Source organism: Mirounga angustirostris, unplaced genomic scaffold, assembly GCF_029215605.1.
Source record: "Mirounga angustirostris isolate CCGP_5_RB_7025 unplaced genomic scaffold, mMirAng1.0.hap1 SCAF_7, whole genome shotgun sequence".
Lineage (NCBI taxonomy): Eukaryota > Metazoa > Chordata > Mammalia > Carnivora > Phocidae > Mirounga > Mirounga angustirostris.
In genome coordinates, this window is record NW_026991715.1 from 77,149,878 (window position 1) to 77,177,458 (window position 27,581).

The window sequence follows — 27,581 nt, forward strand, 5'->3', positions numbered from 1 at the left end:
GATAAAACTTTCCACTCTAACATTATTTAAAATTATCACATTCTTCATGTAACCTTCTCCAATTTCTCCAGGCACATCACTGTTCCAACCCACATGTTCACAATATTTTGCTCATATGTTATTAGTAATGCCTTCACAGTATTATAATTATTTGTATACATGTATCTCTTTTTTAAAAGATTTTGTTTATTCATCTGACACAGAAAGAGCACAAGCAGGGGGAGCAGCAGGCAGAAGGAGAGGGAGAAGCAGACTCCCCGCTGAGCAGGGAGCCAGATGTGGGGCCTGAGCCGAAGGCAGAGGCTTAACCAAGTAAGCCACCCAGGTGCCCCCATGTATCTCTCTTCTAACTACATCCTGGAATTCAATATGTCAGGCACTTCATTTTAGTTGTTTTTATAAGCCATTATTCACTTCAACAGGACTAGAGAAACAATATGGAAATTTTTTTTTTAAGATTTTATTTATTTGCGAGCGAGACAATGAGAGACAGAGAGCATGAGAGGGAGGAGGGTCAGAGGGAGAAGCAGACTCCCTGCTGAGCAGGGAGCCTGATGTGGGACTCGATCCTGGGACTCCGGGATCATGACCTGAGCCGAAGGCAGTTGCTTAACCAACTGAGCCACCCAGGCGCCCCACAATATGGAAATTTGTAGGTATTGAGAAAATACTTAAAACTAAAAAAATGAATTAGTGGCCAAAGGCACTGGCTTTCAAACTTTTTGGACTATGACATATAATACATTTCATATCATGATGCAGTATACACATGCACGCGCATGCACACATAGGCATAAAAATTTGATGAACTAGTACTGTACAAAAGGGACACTGTATTTTCTCTTCTAGCTTACACTATTCTCTTTCAGTAAAAAAAAAAAAAAAAAAAAAACTGATCCTAATACTTTAACATACTGCAACTTACTATTTAAAATGTATTACCCTAGAGTAGTCATTTAAAAAATGAGAAGAGTTCAGCTAGATGATAACTAAGATCGGACTACCTTTAAATTCTATAAAATTACATTGTATTAAAATCTGTTGGGGTGCCTGGGTGGCTCAGTCGGTTAACTGTCTGCCTTTGGCTCAGGTTATGATCCCAAGTTCCTGGGATGGAGCCCCATGTTGGGCTCCTTGCTCACCAAGAAGTCTGCTTCTCCCTCTGCCTATTGCTCCCCCCCCCACTCGTGCGCTCTCTCTCAAATATATCTCTAAAAAATATTTTAAAATCTGTTATCCGCCTTATCTTTTATTATAAGCCATCAAAAAAACATCAAAGGTTTGAGAAAATCTGGAATGTATCTATCCATCTGTATGGTTCTGAAAACCAACTAATGCCACTGCTATGTGAGGCACAAAATAGGAACCCAACAGTTCCTTTTAGCATTCTAAGTTACCAATCCAAATCAAAATGCTACTATAAACTCAAAGTACAGTATGCTTCTACCACCTTAAAGCCTCCAACTGTCTAAATGAGAATAAAACTGCTAGAAATAGATGCTAGAAAGAGTCACATTTAGCATGACTAATTTTAAAGATGACTGTTTGGGTTTAGACATGTTGAATATGAGGTAGAAAGTAAACTCAAGTTTCTCTAGTAAACATTCAGAGAATCAGATGAGAAATAAAGGTTACTATATATACATTTGCAAGTCACTAAACGTTAGTTTCATAAAATACATATAAAATTTGTTATAATATTAATAATACAAATCTCTAATTTTGTAATTTTGGGTTATTTTTAGATGGGGAGGAGAGAGGAGAGGGAGAGAGAAAAGGAGAGAGAAAGAGAGATGGGGAGAGGGGCAAAGGGAGAGGGAGAGAGAGAATCTTAAGCAGGCACCGCGCCCAGCGAGGAGCCCAACACTGGGCTCGATCTCACAATCCTGAGAGCATGGCCTGAGCCGAAATCCAGAGTCAAGACGTTTAACTGTCTGAGCCACCCAGGTGCTCCTCTATTTCTGTAATTTGTAATTGTAACAAGTAGACAAAACTTAACCGGTAACATTTGTTTTCCCCATTAGTATTATCTATCATGCAGAAGTCTAACCTATGTAGAAATTGTTTCAGGGACACCTGGGTGGCTCAGTCAGTCAAGCATCTGCCTTCCACCCAGGTCATGATCCCAGGGTCCTTGGATCGAGTCCCGCATCAGGCTCCTTGCTCAGCAGAGAGCCTGCTTCTCCCTCTGCCGGATCTACCTGCAGCTCCCCCTGCTTGTGCTCACTTGCTCGCTCTCTCTGACAAATAAATAAATAAAAATCTTAAAAAAAAAAAAAATTGTATTTCAAAATAATCTTCAAAATAACTGAGTGGGTGGATTTAGAGATTAAACTAGATTGGCCATGAGATAAAATGTGAAGCTAGATGATGTCTACATGAGGGTTCATTTTACTACTGTCACTACTTACGCATATGCTTGAAATTATCATCCACAACTTTTAAGTTAACACTAATAATAAATGTCTATATTTAAAAGCTCAATTTTAAAGATATTATCCATTTGATTAATTTGTTTTAAAAAAGATTTTTGGAGTATGTATATGCTTTTTATTATTTTAATGGATACTGTTGCAAAACAACTAAGTTCCCAGCACTATATGCTTTACTTTCTAATAAAGTTATTTGTAATTTGGTATTTCATCAGTCTGCAGATACACATAGGAGGTGCTGCACATAACCACCACCTCCAATTACCGTGAGCAGTTCGATTAAAAAAAAAAAAAAAGAGGTGAAATCATCAATGTAGTATAATATGACTGAGATAAGTTACTGAACATTAGGTCAATCCTTTGGTATAAAATACAGGCTAAAACTGGAATAAAGAGATTATTTACATTTTTCGTACTCATATACAACTGTAATTCTTTTCTTATAAAATTTCCTTTCAGGGGTTCCTGGGTGGCTCAGTCATTAAGCGTCTGCCTTCAGCTGGGGTCATGATCCCAGGGTGCTGGGATCCCTCGAGCTCCCTGCTCGGCGGGAAGCCTGCTTCTCCCTCTCCCACTTCCCCGGCTTGTGTTCCTGCTCTTACTATCTCTCTCTCTGTCAAATAAATAAATAGAATCTTTAAAAAAAAAACTTTCTTTTAGATCAAACATCCTCCTTTTATAAATGCAAGATTTACTCAGTGAGAAATGGGAATACTGTAGTAGTTGCATCAAATGGCAATAATCATACTACAATCTACTTCAAGCACAAAAACAATATTCTCCTTTCAAGGAATTTAGACTGTAACTCCACTCTTGTCCAATGGCCCCATTGCTTCACATTAACAGCTCTTCAGCACAGTATTTACTGCCATCTAACATCATTTTCCTGAGTATAAAAGTTAATCTGCTTTTTGCTTAAGCCTGTCAAAATACCTCACCATCATAAAAGCCACATTATCAGAACTTTTAACATGTAGAAAATCTAAGATCACCAGGGTTTTACACATTTCTTTTAAAAACAACAACAAACCTCATTCTGACACTGGGCTTGATAGAGAAACTATTTGCCGTATGATCAAACTTCTCTGTCTCCCACCTTTGAACGGCTGCACGCTATTACCTCTTTGTATTAACTATAACCACTTGATACTACAAATACTTAAATTCAGTTTCTTCACTATAAGCCTCATAGGAGAATCTCCAATTTTAATATCTCATACAACCTACCACAAAGTAGTTGCTCAATTATCTAAATTAAGTATCTGAAGACAGAGACCTGTACTTCTGAAAGCAGCAATGAGAGTTGTGAAATAGATAACATGAATGGTTCCTCATTAAGAGCTGCCACTATTTTTGTGCTGTATAGACAATGGCTGCCAGAAGCCAGAACTGTTTAGCCGAACTTACCATGTCTCTGTACTTTATTCTCAATGATAACTTAGATATCAATCTATCCACAGCAAAGAACTCTCAAATGCAGTTTAACATTTACTTAAAGTTGACTTTTGACTAAGCAGTCACCTCATATCACAATGACAGATACGATACCCTTAACTATAAACAGCAATTTTCTCAGCCATTCATACGTAAGAACTTGAATCTGATCTGGTACAATAAATTTCTAGAGTATCTCTTTAAACCAGTGGTTCTGACCAGTCCATTTATATGAGTATTATTCTCTCAACACATATTGCATTTATTCAGGTATCCTTCCCTTTTTAAACTCCTTCCTTCACTTGGGACTAAACCATACAATAATTTCAGCATAACACTGAATAAACATCAGACTAAAGAACTGCAAAGCCAGCATCTCCACCACATTCTTTATTAGGGAACTTGCACTTCTTTATTGGGGGCCTATGACTCTGTAAAAACCTTCCTCTCCATCCCACTTCTGAATATATACTATTTGTTCTTCCTTTCTTTCCAAACTAAATCATTTCTTACCATTAAGGTTACAAAAATTAAAGAGCTCCATGAAAACTTTCGATATAGCCCATTACATTACTCCAGTACTTTGCCCAATTCCATTTTCTTTCACCTCATTTGTTTACCTACATGGTTCCATGAATTTGAGTATACTTACTTAACCTGATGGGTGTGTCAAAACCTAGCTATTGCTCTAAATCATAATAATCTTTCTTCATTAACATGGCAAGATATTGAATAATTCCAGGTGAACAGCTTCTCCTATATGCATATGAATGTAATATGCATACAAATCTCCTGGGAATCTTGTTAAAATGAAAATTCTGATTCGGCAGATCTGGGACAAAGACGGGAAATTTTAAGGTGAAGGAATCATTCTGCACAGTAATGCAATAGAGGATAAATGATTCTGTGCATTTGTCAAAACACATGAAACTGTACATCACAGAGAAAATATAATACATGCAACTTTAAAAGATCAACCTGTGACTGAGGAACACAGAATGAAATGCAAACTGTGCCAAATGAATCTAACTTTATTACAAATTTATGACAACCACACTGAAGAGGGTGCGAGGAAGAAGCTAAATTTAGTAACTTTAGAAAACAGTGTTTTGACTAGAATCTGTAAGGCTAAATATAATACGAACTGTATACTGTACATAAACATTGTATTCTAGTTGATAAATTTGTTTCTTTTGGGAGTTTGACCTAAAAATTCTAAAACTCCTTTACCTGTATCTGACCTTGAAGTGCATGATGGGATGGTGGATGGTATGAGCCAAGTTTCTCTCTGAAGGAGATTGAAGTTATAAAGGAGCAAGAGAGGAAAATTAGGATGAATCCTGTAGTACAGAATTAGACATCAATACGAACTCATGTCTACCTTAATATGCATACTAATAGATACCAAAACTAGAGATATGTAGATATACTTGGTTTAGTATATATGCATATTCTACCTAGCTCTGTCCGCTTTTTCCACTGCGAGGACCTAGAAGCAGTGATACCTGGGTAGCAACAAGCACACCCAGCACCCAAACCTTGGTTTCTAATACCCTTTTTTCCAATAAAAGGATCCAGAGCTCTTTGGAGAAATGGCTGATTCTAGGGCAAAAAGATAGAGGAGTACGTAAAAAGGATACAGAGGCCAACCTGAAAGATAGCACTTGATGGGCAAGGCTAAAACAATTTGAGCAACAAAATAAATAACTTACTGGATTATAACCCAAAGTATAAAATTCATATACGTAAGTCCAGGCTTATATAAATGAATGATTGAATAAATGGAGGAGAAAAGACTTCTTTACAGAGGAATTCCACTTAATATATGTAGGTACTCTCTCCTAGCAGGAGACAGAACTTAATTCCAACCTTCCCCCCAACCATTTGCAAGAGGGATAGACATAGTGACTTGCTTCCAAAGAATACAGTATGAGAAGAAAAAAGCAGTAACTTAAAATGGCTAAGTGATGAAGGTTAGTATCAGTAATATCATGTGGATATTACCCTTTCCATTTATGTGACTAGAAGAACACTTCATCTCTGTCATATTCTTTCCAAAAACTGATAACCCCAGTTTATCTTAAACATCAGATAAATCCCAGCTGGGGGATATTCTATAGGCTACCTGGCCAGCGCTTCAAGACCTAAGGAAACCAAGCGAAGACAGAAACTTTCACGGACCAGAGGATACTGCAGAGAGCTGACAACTAAATGCAACTAAATGCAACATGGTACCCTAGATTGAACCCTGGAACAGAAGTGGCATTAATAGAAAAACCAATGAAATCCAAGTAAAGTGTGGAATTCAGTTAGTAGTTTCCCCTTCTGGAGAGTAGGAATCATAATACTGCACACATCACAGGAGTTTTATGAGGATAAACTATGATAAATTCATGTAATACTCTGTACACTCTGTATACCATGTCTGGTTCAGTCAGAGTAAGAGCTCTGCATGCCACATTATCATCATATCAAGAGAAATGAAATGTACTCAATCTCTTGCTGGCATGGGCCATGACACCATCCTTTGGGGGTTCCCAGAAAAAAAAAATAACAGTATCAGTAACAACAACAACAAAAAAAGCGGCAAGGTGCTGAATGACTCCAGGCAAACAGCTCCCTCTGTGTGTGTGTGTGTGTGTGTGTGTAGATATATATACACACACGCACAGGAATTTAACATGAACACAAATCACTTGGAAATCTTGTTAAAATCAAGATTTTAATTCAGAGGGATTGAGGTGGGGCCCAAGGCTGTACATTTCCAACAAGCTCCAAGAACCACAACTGCAGCTTTAACTTTTCTACTTATACATTTTTTAAAATTTTCTGTAAGAAAGATAAAGTTTTTTCTATTTATTCTTTATCTCTTCCCTGCAAAGAAATACTCTTTATTTTTAAACATAGAACCATACCAGATGTAACCAGTCACCAAGATCTTAAATAAGTAACTACTTAAGCAGTATAAAAAAGGGGCAATTACCCATTAACATTTGCATCCACATTATCTCATGCCTATGTAGATAAAAGTAATGTATTTGAAAGTCAAATCATATACAATTCTCTTATCCTTACCAGTTGAAAGTCTAAATACTCTACAGTAATCTAGATTAATCACAATCCTAGGAAATACTATGAAAATTTTAATTCAGTAAATTGCATTTGGAGAGAGAGTAACCTATTACTAAAGCTCCTGCTTAACAGTTTATTCAATTTTCAAAATGTTAAGAAATGGTACTTAATCTCAGATCATCTAGGATCGTGTATAGGATATTTGAGAAAAAAAAAACTAATAGGAATAAATGAAAAAAGTACATATAGAGCTGAAAAACAGGGATTAACAGAAAATGGCGTAAAAGAGCCATACTTCCCGCAAATAATGACATCATGGAAAAATTTAAACCAGTTTCCTTAACTCAATGATTTCTAGCTATTCTGACTTTATGATTTCATGTTTTCCTGCCTTTCTTAAAATGTTTCTTAGCACAAACGTTTGAAATTTAAGAATGAATTGACTTTAAAACTCTGAGATAACTGCAAAGTAAGCTTAGAAAATACCATTTTAACTGGTATTGCCTTTAAAAATTATTCAAATTTACTTAGTGAAAAAAAAATGATTTGGATGACAACAAATCTTTCTGGTATGTGTTGTGTACATAAACACAAAATTGCCAAAATTGGTGTACCATAGTAGTTTTCAACAAGACATTAACAAATAAATATATGGTAAAGAAACATGGCCTGTGTTCAAATTAACTTTGACTTGGTATTCCTTAAATTTAACAGGTCCTTTAGACTAGACTTCTCAAAGCCTTTTAAAGATGCTGAATTTCTATAAAAGGATATTTTCATTTAGAACATTTCCACTGATCATATTTCCTACTCATTACTTACACGAAACATTTTAAAAGTTCAGATCCAAAGATTTTTGAAGTATATAACATTAACAAAAATATTCTCTATAAACCAAGGAAATTTGTGTGACACAGAGTTCTTCTAAATAAATATAAAATTTACACACATATATATTTAAAACATATATTAAATATATTAAATCAAGCATTGTTAACGCTATGAAAAGCAATAATGAAACAAAAGAATTCTAAGAATCAGGTTAATAAAGCTCAACTGCCAGCCACATACTAACTATAAATGGTTAAGACCACTGTAGCACATCACAAACAATTTCCCTCACTCTAAAAATTTTTCAAGAGCATCATATGTAGATACTAATTAAAGTGACTCAAATAAATTATCAAATTTACATGTACAATTTTAGATTAAAAATTTAATCTGCAGGCAAGGAGAGAAATTGTTCTGAACATTAAGCACGTACTAATCACCCAAAAATTAGCAAATGTGACTATGTATTTCTGGTCTTCATCCACAAATCTATTCCTGGATTAAATCATCATTCAAGAGAACTTTAAAATAAAAAGTCTAACCAGGATTTGGAAAACTTGATGTTTTTGTTTTTTCTCAAATCCACAGCCGGGAATCAGTATTTTAAAATCTTCCAAAAGCATCTTTAGAAAGCTTAACTTCAGTTATATAATAAACTTTGTGCTGAGTTTAAACTGATGTGCAGGTGCATCCTGACCCACATTTCTTAGTAAATAAGTTTCAAAATTGTCAGTTATAGCATAACTAAAGAGACATCTTCCTGTGTATTCTTCCTCCTTTCACTCAATGGTCATAGACAACTTTCCACATGGAAAGAATCAAAGAACATTTTTTAGTATAAAATTATACTAATTATACCAACCAAAAATATCAAATGACTTCTTACTTGATTTTATTTCATTTCATAATGGAATTTCCACAAAGGAAGAAAATCTAAAAGAAAAATCCATTTAAAAATTCTACCCAATAAAAATCAAGTTTTACTTTAAAAACTATTTATATTATCAATTTTAAAAGCAGAGCATATCTCTCCTCTCTTCACTCTATATTAATATTCATAGTTACTAGAAGTGGGTTTTTTTGGCAAGAAAATCCCCCTACCTATAAGTTCATGTCCTTAAGCACAATCTCCTTTCTCTGTACTGCCTTGGTATGAAAGCTTTTTGGGGGGGCGGGGTGCTGGGGAGAATGGTGGCGGAGGGTTGGTAACAATAACAGTAGAGCAAAGGAAAAGGACAGCGTAACAGCAGTAAGGAAGAAAATGAAAGCAGATGAGAAGCAGGTCTCCCTCCTTCTGATAAACACCAAGGCAGTTGCAAGAACAAGATAACTTGACAACCACACTTCTCAGAAGCATGTAAAACCTGTATAGTTGAAATAATAACTCACAATAATTAGGGAATATGATTTGCAATTATTTCATAAATATGCACTGTAAAAGATTTCTTTAAGTAAATCTGATTTCACAGGGTTTAACTTTTTTCACTTATACTACCAAATCTATCTTATTACTCCCCTTTAGATACGGCAGCAAAATACATAAAACATCATTGGAACAAGTAAGGGCTCAGAATGTTAACAGCACATAACCTCTCTGAACACTCAACTAGAGGATTTACTCTCAAGAGTCTTATTTCCTATTTTGTGAGTAATTTAGTTCCTGTGTTTCCTCTAGATATTTCTACCTATTAACCATTTCATTGTTCACTAACAAAAGAATGTGAACAATGTGACTCTTCTAATCACTTACTATAGTCAATGTACCTGTAGAGATTTGAATCAAATATGAGATTCAAAACTCCTCCAATTTAGCCTCTCAACTCTGTTGATTCTTGAACTCTATTGTCTGAAACCTTATTATACTTTGTAAATTAAGTGGTGGGATGAAACTTCAAAACCATTCAGTTCAATTCTTTTTTTAAAGTTGAGACGATCATTCAAAGAACTAGTTAAAGCAGAGTGTCAACTCAGGTTTTGTAATGTTTAGACCAATACCTGTTCAACTAAATAATGCTGCTTTCCATAACTGCTCCTTTCTGTGTTCTTGTTATCCAAACAGTCTGCCTGTGAAAGCTGATAAAGTACACCTAGCATGACCAGAAAATACCAAGTTTCAAGTCAAATACTTATAACACTGCTTCCTTCTCTATCCAACATTTTTTCTGAAACGCTCCCAACTGCCAAAACTTTCCTGTTTCTTGTCCATCACATTTCTCTACCACTGTAATTAATGTTCCAGTTATGTAGTATCCTATGGTACATAAAACATGATGCTAATTATAATAAGCAAATAGTGAGTGCTTATTATATCAGGAACTATTTTAAGCCCTTTCCACATAACACCTCACTATTCCCAACTTTAAATAAGATAAATAACACTGTAATTCATGTTCTATAAGTGAAAAAGACAAAACCTCAGAGGTAAAGTAATTTGCCCTAATTTACACAACTAATAAAAAGTAGAACTGGAAAAAGTAATCAGTCAGTCTGACTCTGATGCTCACATTCCTGATCTCTACTGATAAGTGTATATATAACGACATGGATTCCATCAATGTGCAGGTAACTCAAAATTTGGGGTTAGAGAAGAATTTAAAGAGTCTTTGTATTTAAAGAGGTTTCTTACACAATAAAACAGCTTAATATGGCTTATTCCCATTAACTCTATCTTCTTTGCAAAGACATGGCCCAAGTAACTCATTCATATATAATTAAAACTGAAATTTAAAAAGAAAATTGGGGGGAAAAAAGGGTTGCAGCAATATTTTAACAAATGTCCAGATCAGCGTTGTCCAAAAGAACTTTTGCAATGACAGAAATGTTTTCTATCTGTGCTACACATCATGGTAGCCATTAATCACACATGGCTTTCAGCGCTCGAAATGCGTCAAGTGTGACTAATTGCATTTTGAATATTTTGTAATTTTAAATAGTTTAAATAACCACATGTGGTTAGTGGCTACTACACTGGACAGGAAAGGGATAAAAGACAAAATGCCAGAAAAAGGTGAGTAAAGAACTCCTTATTGCCTTTATTTGGAGAGTGAACTAACAGTCAAAGCAATTTAAAGGTCTCTTTTTACTTGCTTTAGTTTCAATAATTGACCCAAACAATATAAACCTCCAAAGAGATTTAAGTCACCTAAACTTTCCATATTTAAATTCATCTTTATCTCAATGGAAAAAATAAAACCTGTATTACCAACAAAACTTCATGTATCAGAAACTTTTTATTACTGTTTGGATAACTAAGAGGAAGAATCTGATCTGAAAACTCTGCCACCTACTAAGAAAACTAAAGAGTCATTCAAGTTTTACATTTTCTTCATAATAAATACTTGATAATAAAGTGCTTACCTTGATTCTCCACTACTGTTTCTAACACTTTCTTCATCACTGTGTCCATTCATTGTAAATATCAAGAGGTTTTAAAATAAAATATAAATCTTCCCAGTTTAAAAGATGAATACAAATACGAACTCCTTAAACATCAAAAATTCACAGATGAATTTTCTCCAACATTCACAGGCTTCCTGGGCCCTTTTTGATTCACCTAAAGAAAATATATTGAGAAAGTAAGAAAATTTCCTATCCAGGAAAAGATGAGTTAAGTCTATTTAGAACTCATACAAATCTACCTAGGCCAATTAAATTAGAGATGGTAAGGAAGGGTTAGCGGTCTTTCACTCAAAATACTTAGGCTTCTATTAACTACATTCCTGACTACTTACTAGAATTTAGCACTACTGCTTATTTTTGACAGAAGAAATTAAAATATTTGTGGAGTGATAAAACTTTTAAACTGCAACTGTGTAGCAATACACATATATACGCATTATACAGAAACAGATAAAGCAAAGTGGTAGTATGTAACATATACATATATATAACTCAAGAACAGAAAAAGTCTTATTAGAAACTTGGTCAAACAAATGAAGGGGAAAAAAACATTACCTTTAATCAAGCACTAATTCCTATTACCCAGAACTTCATATAACTGAGTGAGGGAAAGTTTTGAAAATGCTCACATGAGGACAGAATAAAAGTGTATCATACAATTTCAGCGAAAAATGTATAGGTCAAAACAAATGTATTCTTTCGCAGGTAAACCGAGAGTGGAGTGATAAAATTTAAATAGTATTTATCCAGTTCGGACTTGCAGAGGTTCCATTAAAAAAAAAAAAAAAAAAAGGTAATAGAATATACAGTAGGATTAATTAAGACATGGGCTTGGGGTAGAAATCATGAGCCAAGACACAGCATTTCCACCCTTCAAGATTTCAGCCCAACACTGGAGAGTCACCTACAAGCCATCCACGAATAAACAAAGGAGATCTCTGGCAGGGGAGGGAGAGGAAGAAGCGGGGGAAGGAGACGTCAGATCCTTCCCCAGCCAGAAAGTACCGAGACAGGCGACTGAGAGCAGAGCTGTCCGCCGACCTCAGCAAAGAGAATTTACTCCTACGATTATTTCCACTCCACAAAAAAGAGGGGGGAAATACGCTGTTGCCAACCCAATCATAGTAAACTCTGCATCTTGATCGGTTATTTTAATTCTCGAGACTACAGTCCAGTAGACTCTTTCCAAGAAATGGTCATCCAAAAAGTAACTATTCCACGCAACATTTAGTCTCAACGTTAAATATTAATTCCAACTAATCAAAGAGCTTTACTATTAAACAATGATGTCTTAAAAATCCAGGTACTCTAACAAACTGCCTCTCTTGCCCAAAGTCTCTCTTTACCGAGAAAGTTCACAACTCTCTTCGTTCTTTCCTTTTCACTCCTTTTCGCCCCTCAAAATGGCTTTCTCCGTACACTGTAACTTCCTTTTCCAAGTCCTCTTTCTGAAAACCTTCTCACAACCGTAAATTCTGAAGCTCCAGGCGCACGCAGCTCTCTCCTGCCTTTCACGCGTCTTAACAATGACTCTTCCCTAAGTCGCTATACCTCTTTGAATCTTCCTTTTCTGCGCCCGTCTTTTAACAGTTGCTTCGCTCCTGCTAAGTTTTCAAAGCGGTACTCGAAAGGAGGTTGGAAACCTTCCTCCTCCCTCATCCATACTTTGCAGCTTGGCTCCAATCAGCCTCCCAACCAGACGCTCACCATCCCCCCCTCCAACCCCGTCCCTCTCCGGGCCTTCATCCCGGTCCCCGGGTCTCTCTTCCCGCCTCAAACTTCCCGCAGACCCGCCCCGCGCCCTCCCGGGCTCGCCCGGGCCGCCGCCCCCTCCCCCTCCCCGCCGCTCCCCACGTGCTGGGAGTCCGGGTCGCGGCGGGACCAAAGCACCCGGCAAGTGCTCGCCGCTCTCCCCTCACCGCTCTCCCCTCGCGGCCCCGCCAGCCCCAAGCCGAGGAGGCCCGGGCTCGACTGCCCAGCTGCCCGCCCGTCCGGCGCGAGGATGCGCTCCTCGGCGCCGGCCTGCGCTCGCCACTCACACGCCCCCTGTGCACCGAGCCCGTCAGCCCCTGCCGGCCTTCACAGAGACGTCCCGGCCTTCGCCCGGCGCTCGGCCGCAGGGCCGCCGCCCGGGCACCGCGCCGCCCCCGCCCTCCGCCTGGCCGGCTCCCGTCCTCCCCGCCACATCCTGACCCGCCCGCCGCCCCCTTTCTTACCGGCGGGCGTGCAGGCTTCGCGGGGCGGAGGGAGCCGACTCGGGTCGGCGGCCTCCCCCGCGCCCGGGCCCGCGGTCTCTGCCGCCGAGTGAGTCCTCGGGCTCCGGGCGCCTCGGGGTAAGCAGGAGTCCGTGAGAAGGAGGGGGAAGGGGAAGGACGCGGAGGGGAAGGGGAAGCCCCGGGCCGCGGCACCAATGCGCGATCCCCTGCGGAGCGGACCCAACAATCAATTCATTATTGAAGCACCAACGGCGAAGGCAGCAAAAGCGAGAAGTAACGAGCCGTCGTCGTCGCCGCGGCCACGCGCGCGCTCCCGCTCCCGCCGCTTATCGGCTCCCGGCAGCCGCCATGACGCCGAGAGAGCGAGCGCAACCGTCTCCGTCGTAGCCGCCGCCGCCACCACCGAGGTCGCCGTCGCCTCCGCCTCCCGCGCGACGTAAGCTCCTCTGCTCACTCCCCTTCCCCACTGGGCGCGAGGCGGGCCGGCGGGCGAACGAGCGCGCGCACGCCGAACACCTCCGGCTGGCGCGCGGGCGGTGGGAGGGGCTACGCTGTGGAGTCGTGGGCTGTAGAAGGAAAGCTATTGGTGCTGAGGAGGGCGAAGAGTGAATGCGCGCACGCGCATGAATGGGAGCGCGCACGCTGGCCGCGCGGAGGCCGCCGGACTCTGGCCACGGCCGTGGGCCGCTGGTCCTTGCTCGGGCGCCCTCTCTTAGTGGCCGGGAATTGAATTCCGGGAAGTGGGAGCTGCAGGCTCGCTCCGTGCGGGTATGGACGCTACTGTCACTCGGAATGATTACGCAAGGACGTCGCGGCGGAGAGACTGAGAAGCTACGGGGGAAGCAGGGGGGTGGGGAAACGCTAAAAACTACGTTGGGGCTCGGAGTGCCGCGGGAGGGCCAAGTTGGATAAGCCGAGGGAGCAGGTCTTGCGTGGAGTCTGGTTGCCCAGGCCTGGAACCATAGCTCCCTCGGCACAGTCTGAGCGCCTGTCCGGAGGGGTGGGGAGGGGGCTGTGCGTCACACCAGGCAGCCTGGGAACCCAACTGTTGGGCAACTGTGGTCACCTCCCGCCGCCTTCTACGCTTAGGCGACCTGTGACACGGGATCTCTCGGGGGTCTCCTGCCCCGAAAGGGCGGGGCTCCTGAGGAGACGGAGAAAAATAGAGACCGAGTTGTTCTCCTGTGATTGATTCATTTGTGGGGAGCCCTTGCCTGGTTCAGTAAAAAGCTTTTACTACCTTTCTAAGTCCCTTCCTGGAGGGCGGGGTGGAGGGTGCGGTGCCGACTCGCAACAGAAAAGCAACTCCGGGACGTTAGTAACTGTGTCGGTTTAACCTGCTGCAATTTAGTTGACGGTTTCTTTCATAACTGTAACTGCGGGCCTAAGTTACAACCCTTTACAAGTGTGGAAGGAAACACCTTTCAAGCACGGTGGTGTCCTGCTTCACTCTTTTGAAAGCATTTTTTAAATCAAAATTCTTTTATACTTTTTTTTTTTTCCCAATCCATTGGTCAGTCTTGAGGTTAATGATAAAACTCTAATCCTATTCGCCAATGATTGGATTTGGTGCAAAGGCCCACCTTCCAAGCCCAATGAGTTTGAATGTGGTAGCTGCATTCCCAAAATAATTCTTTTCGTCTGTGGGAAATACTCGTGTTTTAGTCCACTAGCTGTTGAAACAGTTTGGTTTAAAGCCTTCAAAAAGATCTCAAAACATAATTCCAAATATGTGTTCATTGTATGGAAGGGTATATTCACCTTTGGGAAGTAGGGAAAGGCAAACAAGTACACATGGTCTACTCGAAAAAAAAATGTTAATCATGAAGTAGTAAAACGTAACACTACCATAATTTGTAAAATGATCTGTGCTCCGCCATTTTTTAAAAATTTTCTTTTTTCCTAGTTATTAAATAGCTGTAATGCTGGGTTGTGAAGAATAAGGTCGTAATAAATACCCATTTCTGAAGTCCCTAAAAGTAGGAACTAATTGCTAGTTTTTAATGTTATGCTTTGAAAATATGATAAAGGTGCCTTAAGGATAGGGGCTTCCTGTGCCTCAGACTAATTTTTCTATTGGATTACTAGAGTGGTAAGTAAAAGGAAAAAGCTCCAGAAAAACAGTAACCATTGCAGATAAAGAATTTTGTAATCAAGAATGATTTGGATAATAAAGACTTGAATTATATCTGTACTACTTTTTATCATTATCTTACAAAAAAATTGTATGAGTTATATATATGTTTTCTGAAAGCACATCACAAACCTTTTTAAACTATGCCATTTGGATGTGACATACTACACATAAACTCTATAGACACTTTTTTTGCAAAATAAGTCTTAATAAATTTGTAACAAAATACTGAACCTTTGAGATTTATATTTCTGGTAATATCATAATATACTTTATGACTCCACAGAATTTTAGAATTACTGTTGAGAATGTGGAGAAATACAAGCTATTTGTGGAAAATGGGAACAGTCTTGACAGTTAAGTTTTTTAAAAGTTATTTGATTAATAAGGCAAGAGTATTTTTTTGACCATTTGTTATCTGCACAGTTAAATTTTTAGTTTCACTTTGTTTGGACAAACTGTTGTTATCTCTCTCTATTGGTACTAAAAACAATAGACAGTTGATAATCTCAGCACATGACTAGCAAAAATCCTTGAAAATTAATGTCAACCAGGAAGTCTTTATTATTTCCCATTTGAGAAATTTCATATTCTTTGGGAAGCATATTGTGTTTACAAAATCTAGGACAGCACATTGTGGGACCTTGATTCTGATATGCTCTGCTAGGACTAGTTACTGATGGGTATCCATAGGTGGAGATAGATTGAGAACCACTTACCCAGAATTGTGAGATGTTCAACATAAAGACAATGATAACTCTTGCTTTTCTCATGAATGTTTTGGATGCCAAGATAGGATTTTAATTCCATAATTATATTCTTGTTGCCTAGAGGATTTGTGTATGAGAAGCTGCTAAAACAATCAGAACAGTATTAAAATAGCCTAGAATCTAAACCTATGTCATTATCCCCCAGATCCTTCCCAAACAGAGGAATAGCTTTCCAAATATACTTAAAATTTACAAAGTCCTTTATAAATAGAACCCATGAAATTCTAAGTCACCTTATAGTGAATATTTACATTTTCTATTTTTTTAATCATTAAAATTATATGACAGGAGCTGTGGTTCCCAGTGTTGAACAGGGGGCAGGAGTCAGTAACTGAGGAAATTTTTTCCTAACTATGCATGCTGGACACTCCCTTTCCTTTCCTCTTCTGATAAGCAGAATTTTTAGGTTCTAGATAGTGTTTAGAAATTTTTTTCTGGATTTTTCAGATATCCACCAACAGTTCGTTCACCTTGCTTATGGCCATTGTATATGGGGATTTTACTGATAAATTCTTGAATCACAAGTTAAATTTCAAATGGAAAGTTCTTAGAGGTTATACCAAGAGGCAACTATATATATAAAATCTAACCATTGACGTGTATGTAAAGATTCTACCTCCTTTAATTTCAAAGTTAAGTGCACCCACAAGTAAGAAAAGTAAGTTTAGCTAACTAATATCAAATTGGTGCATTAATGCTGTATTATTCCTCTCCTGCAGATCCTTTAGTTGCTGTTCATTTTACCTGGTGTATGCCCTCCTCACCCTTTCTTAATCTCTACTACTTTATATAAGCCCCAATTTCTCTACTCTTTCCCTCTAGCTCACCCTGTGCCTTCCTTCAGACTTGAAATCTAATGAAATCACTCCCCTGCCTTAAATATGTATTTTTAAATATACTACAAATTTGCATAAATAATATTTTAATTAGTCTTTTCACAATCTGACCCCAGCGTTGCCTCCCATCATTCCTAGGAGACACACAACACTCTAGCCACACATTTCTTCAGGTCATTGGAAAGTTACCTTTAATTGTAAATGGATATAGTCCATCTATCTTATGAAGTAGTCTCTTACAGGTTTAAGTAAATCATCAAGGATTGTTGAATGTCCTGATGCAATTGTACAGACACCTTATGAGACATGTCAGGCAGCTCTCCACCTCCCTTTTAGGACATCAAATTGTGTATTCTGTAAGTGCAGCATGTCTTTGTATTGTAATAAAGCATTTGTTTCCATACTACACTGTGAGCCCCTTGAGTGGGACTCTCTGTGTCCCCAGTGCACTATTGTTGACATTTATTCGAAAAATTGCATACCAGACTTTTTGCTAGGGTGGGGGTGATTGTGGGGGGATTATAATAGAGCAAAAACAGATACTTTCAAGAGTTAAAGTCTAATAGAGGAAACCATCATACTGCAAAATCATAACTGAGAAAAATGGTATGAAGAATCAATCACATGAGAATTCATAATGGAGAGCCCTAGTCAGAAGAGTCTCCAGGGGTGCCTGGGTGGCTCAGTCGGTTGAGTGTCTGACTCTTGGTTTCAGTTCAGGTCATGATTTCACGGGTCCTAGGATCAAGTCCTCTGTCAGGCTGCATGCTCAGCACGGAGTCTACTTGAGATTCTCTCCCTCCCCCCCTCCCACTCATGTGCTCTCTCACAAGCTCTCTGTCTCTCTAAAATAAATCTTAAAAAAAAAAGGCTCCAAAGGAAGTGACATTATTGGAGAACTGAAGCATTAATATGGAGTAGAAAAGCAAAAGAGAGGTAAAGAGCTTTCCAGGTAAAAGAAATAAGATGGGCAAAAATTCTGGGCCAGAGAGATGGGGTCAACTTACAATCCAGTTTGCCAAGGATAGGCATTTTTTACTTTCAGAGGTACTCTGGTTTGGATTACAAGGAGCATAGTACTGCTGGAGCAGACAGAATTGAGGAAGATGAAGCTGCATAGGAGCCAGGCTCTTCAGGTCCCAAAGCCAGGTAAAGAAGTGGGTTTGGGGCACCTCAGTGGCTCAGTCAGTTAAGCGTCCAACTTTTGATACCAGCTCAGGTCATGGTTTCAGGGTTGTGAGATCAGGTTCCATGCTAGGCATGGAGCCGCTTGGGATTCTCTCTCTCCCTCTGCCCCTCCCCACTCTCCTCTCTAAAAAAATAATAAGTAATAAAAATTGAGTGTGTTCTGGGGCGCCTGGGTGGCTCAGTTGGTTAAGCGACTGCCTTCGGCTCAGGTCATGATCCTGGAGTCCCGGGATCGAGTCCCGCATCAGGCTCCCTGCTCGGCAGGGAGTCTGCTTCTCCCTCTGACCCTCCTCCCTCTCATGCTCTGTCTCAAATAAATAAATAAAATCTTAAAAAAAAAAAAAAAAATTGAGTGGGTTCTTTTCTTGGAACAAAGGGAAACCTTTGAAGGATTTTAAACTGTGGTAATGAAGGATTTGCAAATTGGAAAATTTAGCCAAAATTAGTGGCATGTCAAAGAAAACAATATTCTTAAGTGAATTAGGCTAAAAGATAAATAACTTGATGGACCAGGGTAGTGTTATGGAAGAGAGTAGTTTTGGAAGGAAATGTCCACAGGGTTTGTTGATGCACTTGGATTCAGGATTAGGAGGAGGAGGGAAGCTGTACATACAATGGAATGGAATAGAACTGAATGGTAATAGCATTCATTTCAATGGTAATATATTTGGAGATGGGTAGGTGTGAAGATCATAAATTTGGCACTTACTGAGTTTCTGACACCTTTGAGTCATTTAAGAGTCTGGTATAGAAGTCTGGAGCTGAGAAGGGAGATGGACTGAATAAAAACTGTTAAGTGTGTGGGGAGAAATTAAAGTCTGGAGTATACATGAAATAAATTTGAAAGACAGTCTAGGAGTACACAGTCAAGAACTTGAATTAATTTTTGGCTAGGTGGAAGAAGATGAGCTGGATAAGGAGTTGCAGATGTCAAGTGTGTTGTGGAATGGATAACCCCCTTCATATGGGGTTGAATCCGTATAACAAAGGCATAAGTACTTCAAGGAAGCAGTGGTGAATAGTGTATAACACTATTGAGAATCATGTGAAATAAAGTCAGCATATCCACTGGATTTAGTGACATGATGAACATCTGTTACCTTAGAACTATTTTGTTGGAATAGTAAGGCCAGAAGTCAGATTGGAGTGGAATGTGTTAAATGAATCATTGGGTCTAAAATCATTGACTTTGACTTGGGAGGGAATATGAATTGTTGGGGGAAGGGTTGTGGATTTTTATTTGTTTAGGTGAAAGACTTCAGGTGTTTCAAAAACAATGAGAAACGTCCTTTTGAGAGAGAGGTTGATTAGAGAAGAGTTAGCAATAATTAGCTGAAAGGATTAACGATAGCTGGAAGGATTAACAATCATTCAGAAAAGGAAATACATTAAAAGTCTGATTTAGGAAAAAAAATAATTTTTTCAATCAGGAACTAAACACTAGATACCACTATTTATAGTTATGGGCCCCAGGTGGTCATCGGTATGATTTGAGAGTTTCTGTGAGCTTTCTATTCCCCAAATTTATGTATGCCTCATATTCTACTAATGTTTGAAAAATTGTTGGTAGAAATCTATTTTAAAGCATATACTCCTGGGAAGAGTAATATGTTAAGAAGTTCTCAACTGTGCCAAAATTTAGAATTAAATTTTGGGTAGCTTTGCCATAAAAATGTTCAAGCCCTACCTCAAGAGATTGCATTCCATTGTTTTAAGATGGGTCCTTGGCCTATGCATTCTTTTTTTTTTTTTTTTTTCCTCAGTGTGATGGTCTTTTTTTTTTATTCTTATGTTAATCCCCATACATTACATCATTAGTTTTAGATGAAGTGTTCCATGATTCATTGTTTGTGCATAACACCCAGTGCTCCATGCAGAATGTGCCCTCCTCAATACCCACCACCAGGCTAACCCATCCTCCCACCCCCCTCCCCTCTAGAACCCTCAGTTTGTTTTTCAGAGTCCATCGTCTCTCATGGTTCGTCTACCCCTCCGATTTCCCCCGCTTCATTCTTCCCCTCCCGCTACCTTCTTCTTCTTCTTTTTTTTTTTTCTTAACATATATTGCATTATTTGTTTCAGAGGTACAGATCTGAGATTCAACAGTCTTGCACAATTCACAGCGCTTACCAGAGCACCTACCCTCCCCAGTGTCTATCACCCAGTCACCCCATCCCTCCCACCCCACCCCCCACTCCAGCAACCCTCAGTTTGTTTCCTGCAATTAAGAATTCCTCATATCAGTGAGATCATATGATACATGTCTTTCTCTGTTTGACTTACATGCATTCTTTAAAAGCTCACCTTTTCTTAAAGATGATTCTGTGCTATAGCACTGGAAAACTATGGGCATCATTGTATTAATATTGCATTGACTCAAAACAGTTTAGATAGAGTGTGGAGAGTCCAGGACACTTATTTTTTATAATAGTGGTTATTAATGGGGCAAGGGAAGATTTTGCCCCACAGGTGACATTTGGCAATATCTGAAAACATTTTTGGTTGTCACAATGAATGGCAGGTGCTGCTGACATATAATGGGTAGAGGCCAGGGGTACTGCTAAAGATCCTACAATGCACCAGACAGCCCCAACAACAAAGAGTTATCTGGCTCCAAATGACAATAGTGCCATTGTTGAGAAACCCTGCTATAAAGAACGGCAAGCTAAGTAGTTTTTTTAGTGAAATCTTAATGGGTAGAGTTGTGGTTTGGTAAGGGTGCTAATGAAGGAGGATCTACTCTACCCAATAACTTAGCCTAAGCTCAAACTTATTTATAATTAGCAACAAAAGAACCTCAAAACACATTTGCAGAACAAAGAAATATAACTAGCACCATAGACTGATTATGTTATTTTCCTTGTTTAAAATATTTATTTAATTGACAGAGACAGCAAGAGAGGGAACACAAGCAGGGGGAGTGGGAGAGGGAGAAGCAGGCCTCCCTCAGAGCAGGGAGCCCAATGCGGGGCTCGATCCCAGGACCATGGGATCATGACCTGAGCCGAAGGCAGTCACTTAACCAACTGAGCCACCCAGGTGCCCCATTGTCCTTGTTTAAAAGAAAATATAGTGTAACTGAAACTCTTATTGCTGGTGGAAGTGTAAATTGGATTGAAAAATCGATGGCAGTATCTATTATAGCTGAACTTATGCCTACCCTATATCAGCAACTTCTATCTCGATAAATTAATGAAGGTTTCTGCTGAAAGTCTCATATACAAAAGTTCATCGCAGTTTGATTCATTATGGCCTCAAACTGGAATAAAGTGAAATATATCCATACAATGAAATAATACCCATCAATTAAAAAGAATAGATTGCTACACAATAACATGGATAGATCTCAGAGGTATTGTGTCGAGTGAAATAGACACAGAAGAATTCATATTGTATAATTCCATTTATATAAAATTTAAGAACAAACAAAGCTAATTTGTGATGATAAAAGGATAGTAACCTCTCAGGGCATGGGTATTCGATGGGGCATAAATGATGAAATGATGGAAATGTCCTTCCACATCTTCATCTGGCTGGTTATATGAGCATATACATATGAAAAAGTTTGAACTGAACATTTCAGTTTTGTTGACTTTACTGTGTATATGCTATATCCCATTTCTTAAAAATTAGGGAAAGAAACTGGAAAACCTAATTTTGAACTACTTGAAAACTTGTGTCTCAAGTGCTTGGTTAAATACAGGGTTAGCTGCATAATAGATTCACTTTGTGAACAACTCCATTGCATTGTTTAGTGAAAATAAATTTTGAATTTGGAGTCAGATCTGGTTTTGAACCATAGCTTCATCCATTATTATGACATTGGTAAAGTCACTTATATTGGTATTTTTTGTGGCTCTGGAAGATCTGTGAGTTAAGAGAAATATAGAAAAATCCACTGTTGGGGCACCTGAGTGGCTCAGATGGTTAAGCATCTGCCTTCTGCTCAGGTCTTGATCTCCAGGTCCTGGGATCCAGCCCCACGTTGAGCACTACTTCAGGCTCCTGGCTCAGTGGGAAGTCTGCTTCTCCTGCCTCTCCCCTTTGCTCCTGCTCTCTCTCTCTTTCTCTCCCTCCCTCCCTTTCTCTGTATCTTTCTCTCTCTCAGATGAATAAATAAAAATCTTAAAAAGAAAAATCCACTGTTTTGTTTTGAGTTTAGCCTTATTTCATGATCACCACCACCACCGAGAAATATTCATAAACATTCAGGAGTGGGCCTCAGCAGCTGTGTATGTATTAGGTAACTTAATGCCTCTGTCTTTAGTTAGGATGAACAACTATACCCTATCTGAACCAATCAAATTATCTTGAGTATTTAAAATTGGGGTTGAGAATGTTTATCAGACAGTTAATCTGTTCTGAGAAAGGAAGTTAGGTCAAGGCTACCTTATTTGGGAGCAGCATGTGGAGAATCTGAGTTGTGTTGCAGAGTAAGAATGATCTCACATTACTGTGTCACTCAGTGGTCTAAGTGTTATAATTTTGTGAGGTTGGTACTATTATCCCCACTTTGCAGGTAAGGAAGCTCAGAAGCTTGACTAAAGTAAATATGTATTGCAGCTAAAATAAAACTCAGGCTATCTGACTCCAGTCTGTGCTTTCATGAAGCAGTGCTGACATATCAGACACAGCTATAAAAGCGGCCTTGGTTCCCGATAGGTTTCCATTTCTTGATGTCAGTCTCTTGAGAAGATTGAGTTTGCTTCCTATCTTTGAATTATTTATCATAATTTATCCTTATAATAAAATTTCATGTCTTTGCTTAAGCTAGCTTAAGTGGGTTTCTGCCAATTGCAACTGGAAGAGTATTTCTCCAGTTCAACTGTGAATAGGATTGAAAATAACAAACCTCAGAGAAACTGAAGCTGGCTGAATCAAGGTGGAATAGCAGGCAATAAAGACTTTCCTGCCCTAAAATGGGAACTTGTTAGCCTCTGTTATACAATTGTGAACCTTTTACCCAGACTTTCTCCAATAGTATCTTAAAACTCAGAGTATATATTCACTGAGGTGAGGCATTAGAGAATTGTCTAGCTACATATTTAAAAAAAAAAAAAAAGTCACATGCATTGGTTACTATATTGTAGGGTTTTTTAAAGTATGTTTGAAAAGAGAAGTTCTGAACAAAGTTCCCAGATGAAAGTCAATTGCACCAAATTTGTCCATTTATGCCAAATTTAGCAGATTTGACAATTATTGAAGCCAATTTGCCTTTGGTCTGAGAATATATAAACAGATCAAGAAGTTAGTCAAGGGAGGGGCGCCTGGGTGACTCAGTTGGTTAAGCATCCCACTCTTGATTTTGGCTCAGGTCACGATCTCAGGGTTGTATGATCGAGCCCCACTGGGTGTGGAGTCTGCTTAAGATTCTCTCTCTCCCTCTGCTCCTCCCCACCAAAAAAAGAAATTAGTCAAGGGATTTATTGAATTGCAACATATTTTTTTTTGCCACCTTGTTTCTAACACTGAAGTTTTACATTTGCATTCCAGAGTGAAATTTTAGTAATAGCAATAGGACTCTCAAGAAGAAGCAAAATGATATCAAGACATTCCAATTTCTCAGTTCCCTCCAAAACATTTTTCACTGCTCATCCCTTCACAAAAGTGTGATGATCCTTTACATTGTCTATCAATAGCTACTAAGATTGGAATGCACTATGTGTCTGGGAATATTACTAAATGGCAAACTGCAAGCTGCTGTGCACTTTTCCTCTTGTTTGCTTTGAAGCTAAAGCAGAGGACAATGAGGATGGTCAGAGTCCCAGCTGTTGCTAAGAAACAGAAGTTCAGAAGAATTGACAACTTAAGGAGAAACCTGACCCACTACGTTCTTCAGCATTAGCTAAATACAAAACAAATCTCCCTAAAAGAAAATTCGCAGGCAGTCCTCCACAGTAAGGCAGTTGCATGTCATAAACCCCAAAATAGACTCAGACCACAGACTATTTCAACCCCTCAAGCACCTCTCATTCTCCAGTACAAAAGAATCTGCACCAGCCAGAAGTGGGTACCATTGCCCCAAATGAAGAACCTTAGTGTCCTTTGTCAGGAGTGGCCCTGGAAGATTGTAAAAGAGAATCCAAATTGGGTGCAGGCAGATTTCCTAATAACTGACTAGGAAGTGGGTCCATTAGCTCATGCCTTATAAGATTTCAGGGGTCTATTATTTACTATCACACTCCTGCTGGATATAATATATAATTTAGTTAAACTAGTTTAATTTATATTTAGTCCACATATTGCAGAATTAATTCAAGTATTTCTTGGGTGCTTTTTATATGCCTATCCTTGGGGTAGGGGCATGGAAAACATGTTAAGATGGACAAGGGGCTTTCTCACTTGGAGTTGCCATTCTACTTTGGAGGAGGGAAAGAAGAGAGATCATTAAGGAAATAAGGTTACAAATTGGGATGGGTTTTGTAGGGGAAAGGTGAAGTAATGTCAGAGAAAGTAAAAAGGAGACAAATGGAAAGAGCAATGGAGTGGTCAGAGAAGACTTCTTCAAGCTGTAACTGGTAGAATGAGGTTGTGCCTATTGTAGGAAGAACCATGGGAAGAGCAGGAAGGAGAATAAGTGCAAAGACCCTAAGGTAAGAAGGGGTTTGTTATATGTGAAGAACCAAAGGAGGCAAGTATAGCTGAAGCATAGTGTATGAAAAGTTAAGTTGATATTGGATGTCAAAAAAACATTCAGGGAATCTCCTTTGAACCAGAGCCTTGTGGTCTATGAAAAGCACTGGGGTTTAATTCCAAACACAAGAAGATGCTATTGAAAGGCTTTACTCCAAAGAATAGCATAATCTGATTTACTTTCTAAAAGATTGTTGTAGCTGCTATGTAGAAAATGGATAATAGTAGGAAAAGTGAAAGCGGCTCTCTCTAGCTCTCCACGTAAAAAGCTATTCTAATATATAATAGCTGTTAGGATTAGAGGAGTAGCTTTGAAATGTAGAGAAGATGGAATTTAGATTAATTTGGGATGTAAGAGTGACGACAATTGAGTTGCAGTCATCATTTGCTATACATTAGTATCTAAATATATCAATAAATAGCAAACAAGTATGTTGTTTGGAAATGTGGAGATAAATATCAAAGAGCTAGAAATGCTGAAGGCATTTGAGAGTGGAGAGGGCTGGGAGAGGGAAATATTTTTTTTTTCCGTAAACATTCTATATAATTTTTAAATAAAAATTGGTGTGTGTGTGTGTGTGTGTGTGTGTGTGTGTGTATAAAACCTTTGCTGTCAGGACGCCTGGGTGCCTCAGTGGGTTAAGCTTCTGCCTTCAGCCCAGGTCATGATCCCAGGGCCCAGGGTTCGAGTCCCGCATCAGGCTCCTTGCTCAGTGGGGAGCCTGCTTCCCCCTGTGCCTACCGCTCCCCATGCTTGTGTGCTCTCTCTCTCTCTCTCTCTGACACATAAATAAATAAAATGTTAAAAAAAAAAAACAAACCTTTGCTGTGAAAAGGTTAGAGAGGTGTGTTGTAATAGATGGAGTAAGTCAATGAAGTGTTTCTTTTTAGTTGAAAATACTGAAGTCTGTTGGTAGACTGGCATGAATAATAAGCAGAGAATGAAAATTTGATGATGTGTAGTAGACAAATGTAATAACTGAAGAAGCAAAACTGAGAAGAAGAGAAAATATAGGTGTCAAGAGTTAAAATTGCCCCTGATAGGGAAAATCATACTATTTCAATTTTAACAGAAAAGAAGGCTGAGAAGACAAGTACAGATGCGGAGAGGTTTGGATATCTATTGGAATGAAGATGAAGTAAATCTTCTCTGATGATTTCTGTATTCACAATGAATTACATAGGGAGTAGTATCATCAGCTGAAAATGAGGAGAATGAAGGAGTCTGAGGTAACAGGAAAAAAAAATATGACATTTCTACCTCAGAGAATGTAAAGATGAACTTCCTAGGGAAGCATAGAAGGACAACCAGGTTGGCTTAGGTGTTCGTTTGTGGTCTGTGGTCATGAATTTAAAGAGAAATGAGTCAGCTAATTGTATTACTTCTTTATTAAGTTGCTTGGGTCTCTGCACAAAGGAACAAATACTTGAATTCAAGCAGGTTTGAGATTTTGTGAAATGAGTTCAACAGAGGGAGATGGGAGCCAAGGCACTTGATTGTACTTCAGAAGGAATGATTATATGATGAAACATGAATTCCAAGCTGGGTAAATGTGGGAGTGAATACAGATAATTAAAAAGCAGTGGGAGTGGAGGGGAGTATCAATGAACTGGAGGTCTGTAAGAAGCTAAAGACTTACTGCCAAGCTAAAGTGAGCTGGACAGATAGGAGGTGGTGGGTGGACCAAATAGGATCTTCAAAATTGATATTTCACAGGTAGTACAGTTATCAGTGCTTACATGGTCCAGGGTTAGTCCAGGATATGAGTTGAGGTTGGTGATGGTCTGTGGAGATGATGAAGGTTAAAGAAGTCAGTCTTTTCCAGTTCCATGGTAAGGAGCTTGGAAGTCTCCCCTCTATGCTAGCAGACTGTAAAATCAGAAACTCTTCTTGGATCAGTAAGAGAAGGGAGACAACACAGGACAGACCTCTGCTCCCAAGATTGGCAAGACAAGCGAATACACAGAGTCATGGTTTACCTGAGCAGAGACGAGCAGAAAACACTGTGGGAACAAGACCAGATTAGGAAAATCTGAACTGTAATTGATGAATTTCTGGAGGATTTGTGTAAACAACTCTGAGTTAAAAACTTCAGGGGACCCAGTCATAGAAGGGTGAGATTCACAAATATTGTGAGATTTACCTCCAAGAGCTTGACTAGGTTCCCACAATAAATATCTGACACAAATCCCCTTGTGCTTTCTGCAGGAAGAGGGGAAAAGAACCATTCAGAAATATTCCAGACCATTCTGTTCTTCCTGCTGGGCTATTTTCAAAGCCTAATTGACCTAGGGGAAGGGAAATATCCAACTCCTATCCACTCTAGTTATGCTGTCCCACCACAGGGGGACAGAAAAAAATCTGAGAAACACTTGTGAGGTTCACAGTCTAGAGACATGGGCTCACTAAATGACGGAAATTTAATCACAGGACTAAAGGATGCTTCTCTTCCACCACCTCAACACCACATCACTAAAGGCCAATTTACAGCAATTCCTTTTATCCAGTACATTATGTCCAACTATCAAGAAAAAAAATGTCCAGGTGTATCAAGAAGCAAAAAAAAACCCCACAATTTGAAGAGACAGTAAGCATCAGAACCAGACATGACAGAGTTGTTGGGAATTATCAGTCA

At 39.1% G+C, this 27,581-nt stretch overlaps 1 protein-coding gene across 5 annotated transcripts in view; it reads right to left on the reverse strand.

Annotated features, from left to right (window-relative positions):
• CHD1 (chromodomain helicase DNA binding protein 1) overlaps nt 1-14,001 on the reverse strand; it is a 79,320-nt gene extending 65,319 nt beyond the window's left edge. Inside the window, exons 1-2 of one of the 5 annotated variants that reach the window (XM_054513088.2) lie at nt 13,385-13,997; nt 11,127-11,322 (exon numbers count right to left, since the gene is read on the reverse strand). In XM_054513088.2, the coding sequence (XP_054369063.1) occupies nt 11,127-11,179 (53 nt within the window). In that variant the 5' untranslated portion in view covers nt 11,180-11,322; nt 13,385-13,997. Of the gene's footprint in view, nt 1-11,126; nt 11,323-12,719; nt 12,850-13,207; nt 13,295-13,384 lie in introns of those variants that run through there. The other 4 variants (XM_045899232.3, XM_064596423.1, XM_054513091.2 and 1 more) reach the window with 4 other exon arrangements.
• Nucleotides 14,002-27,581: the final 13,580 nt, after the last annotated feature.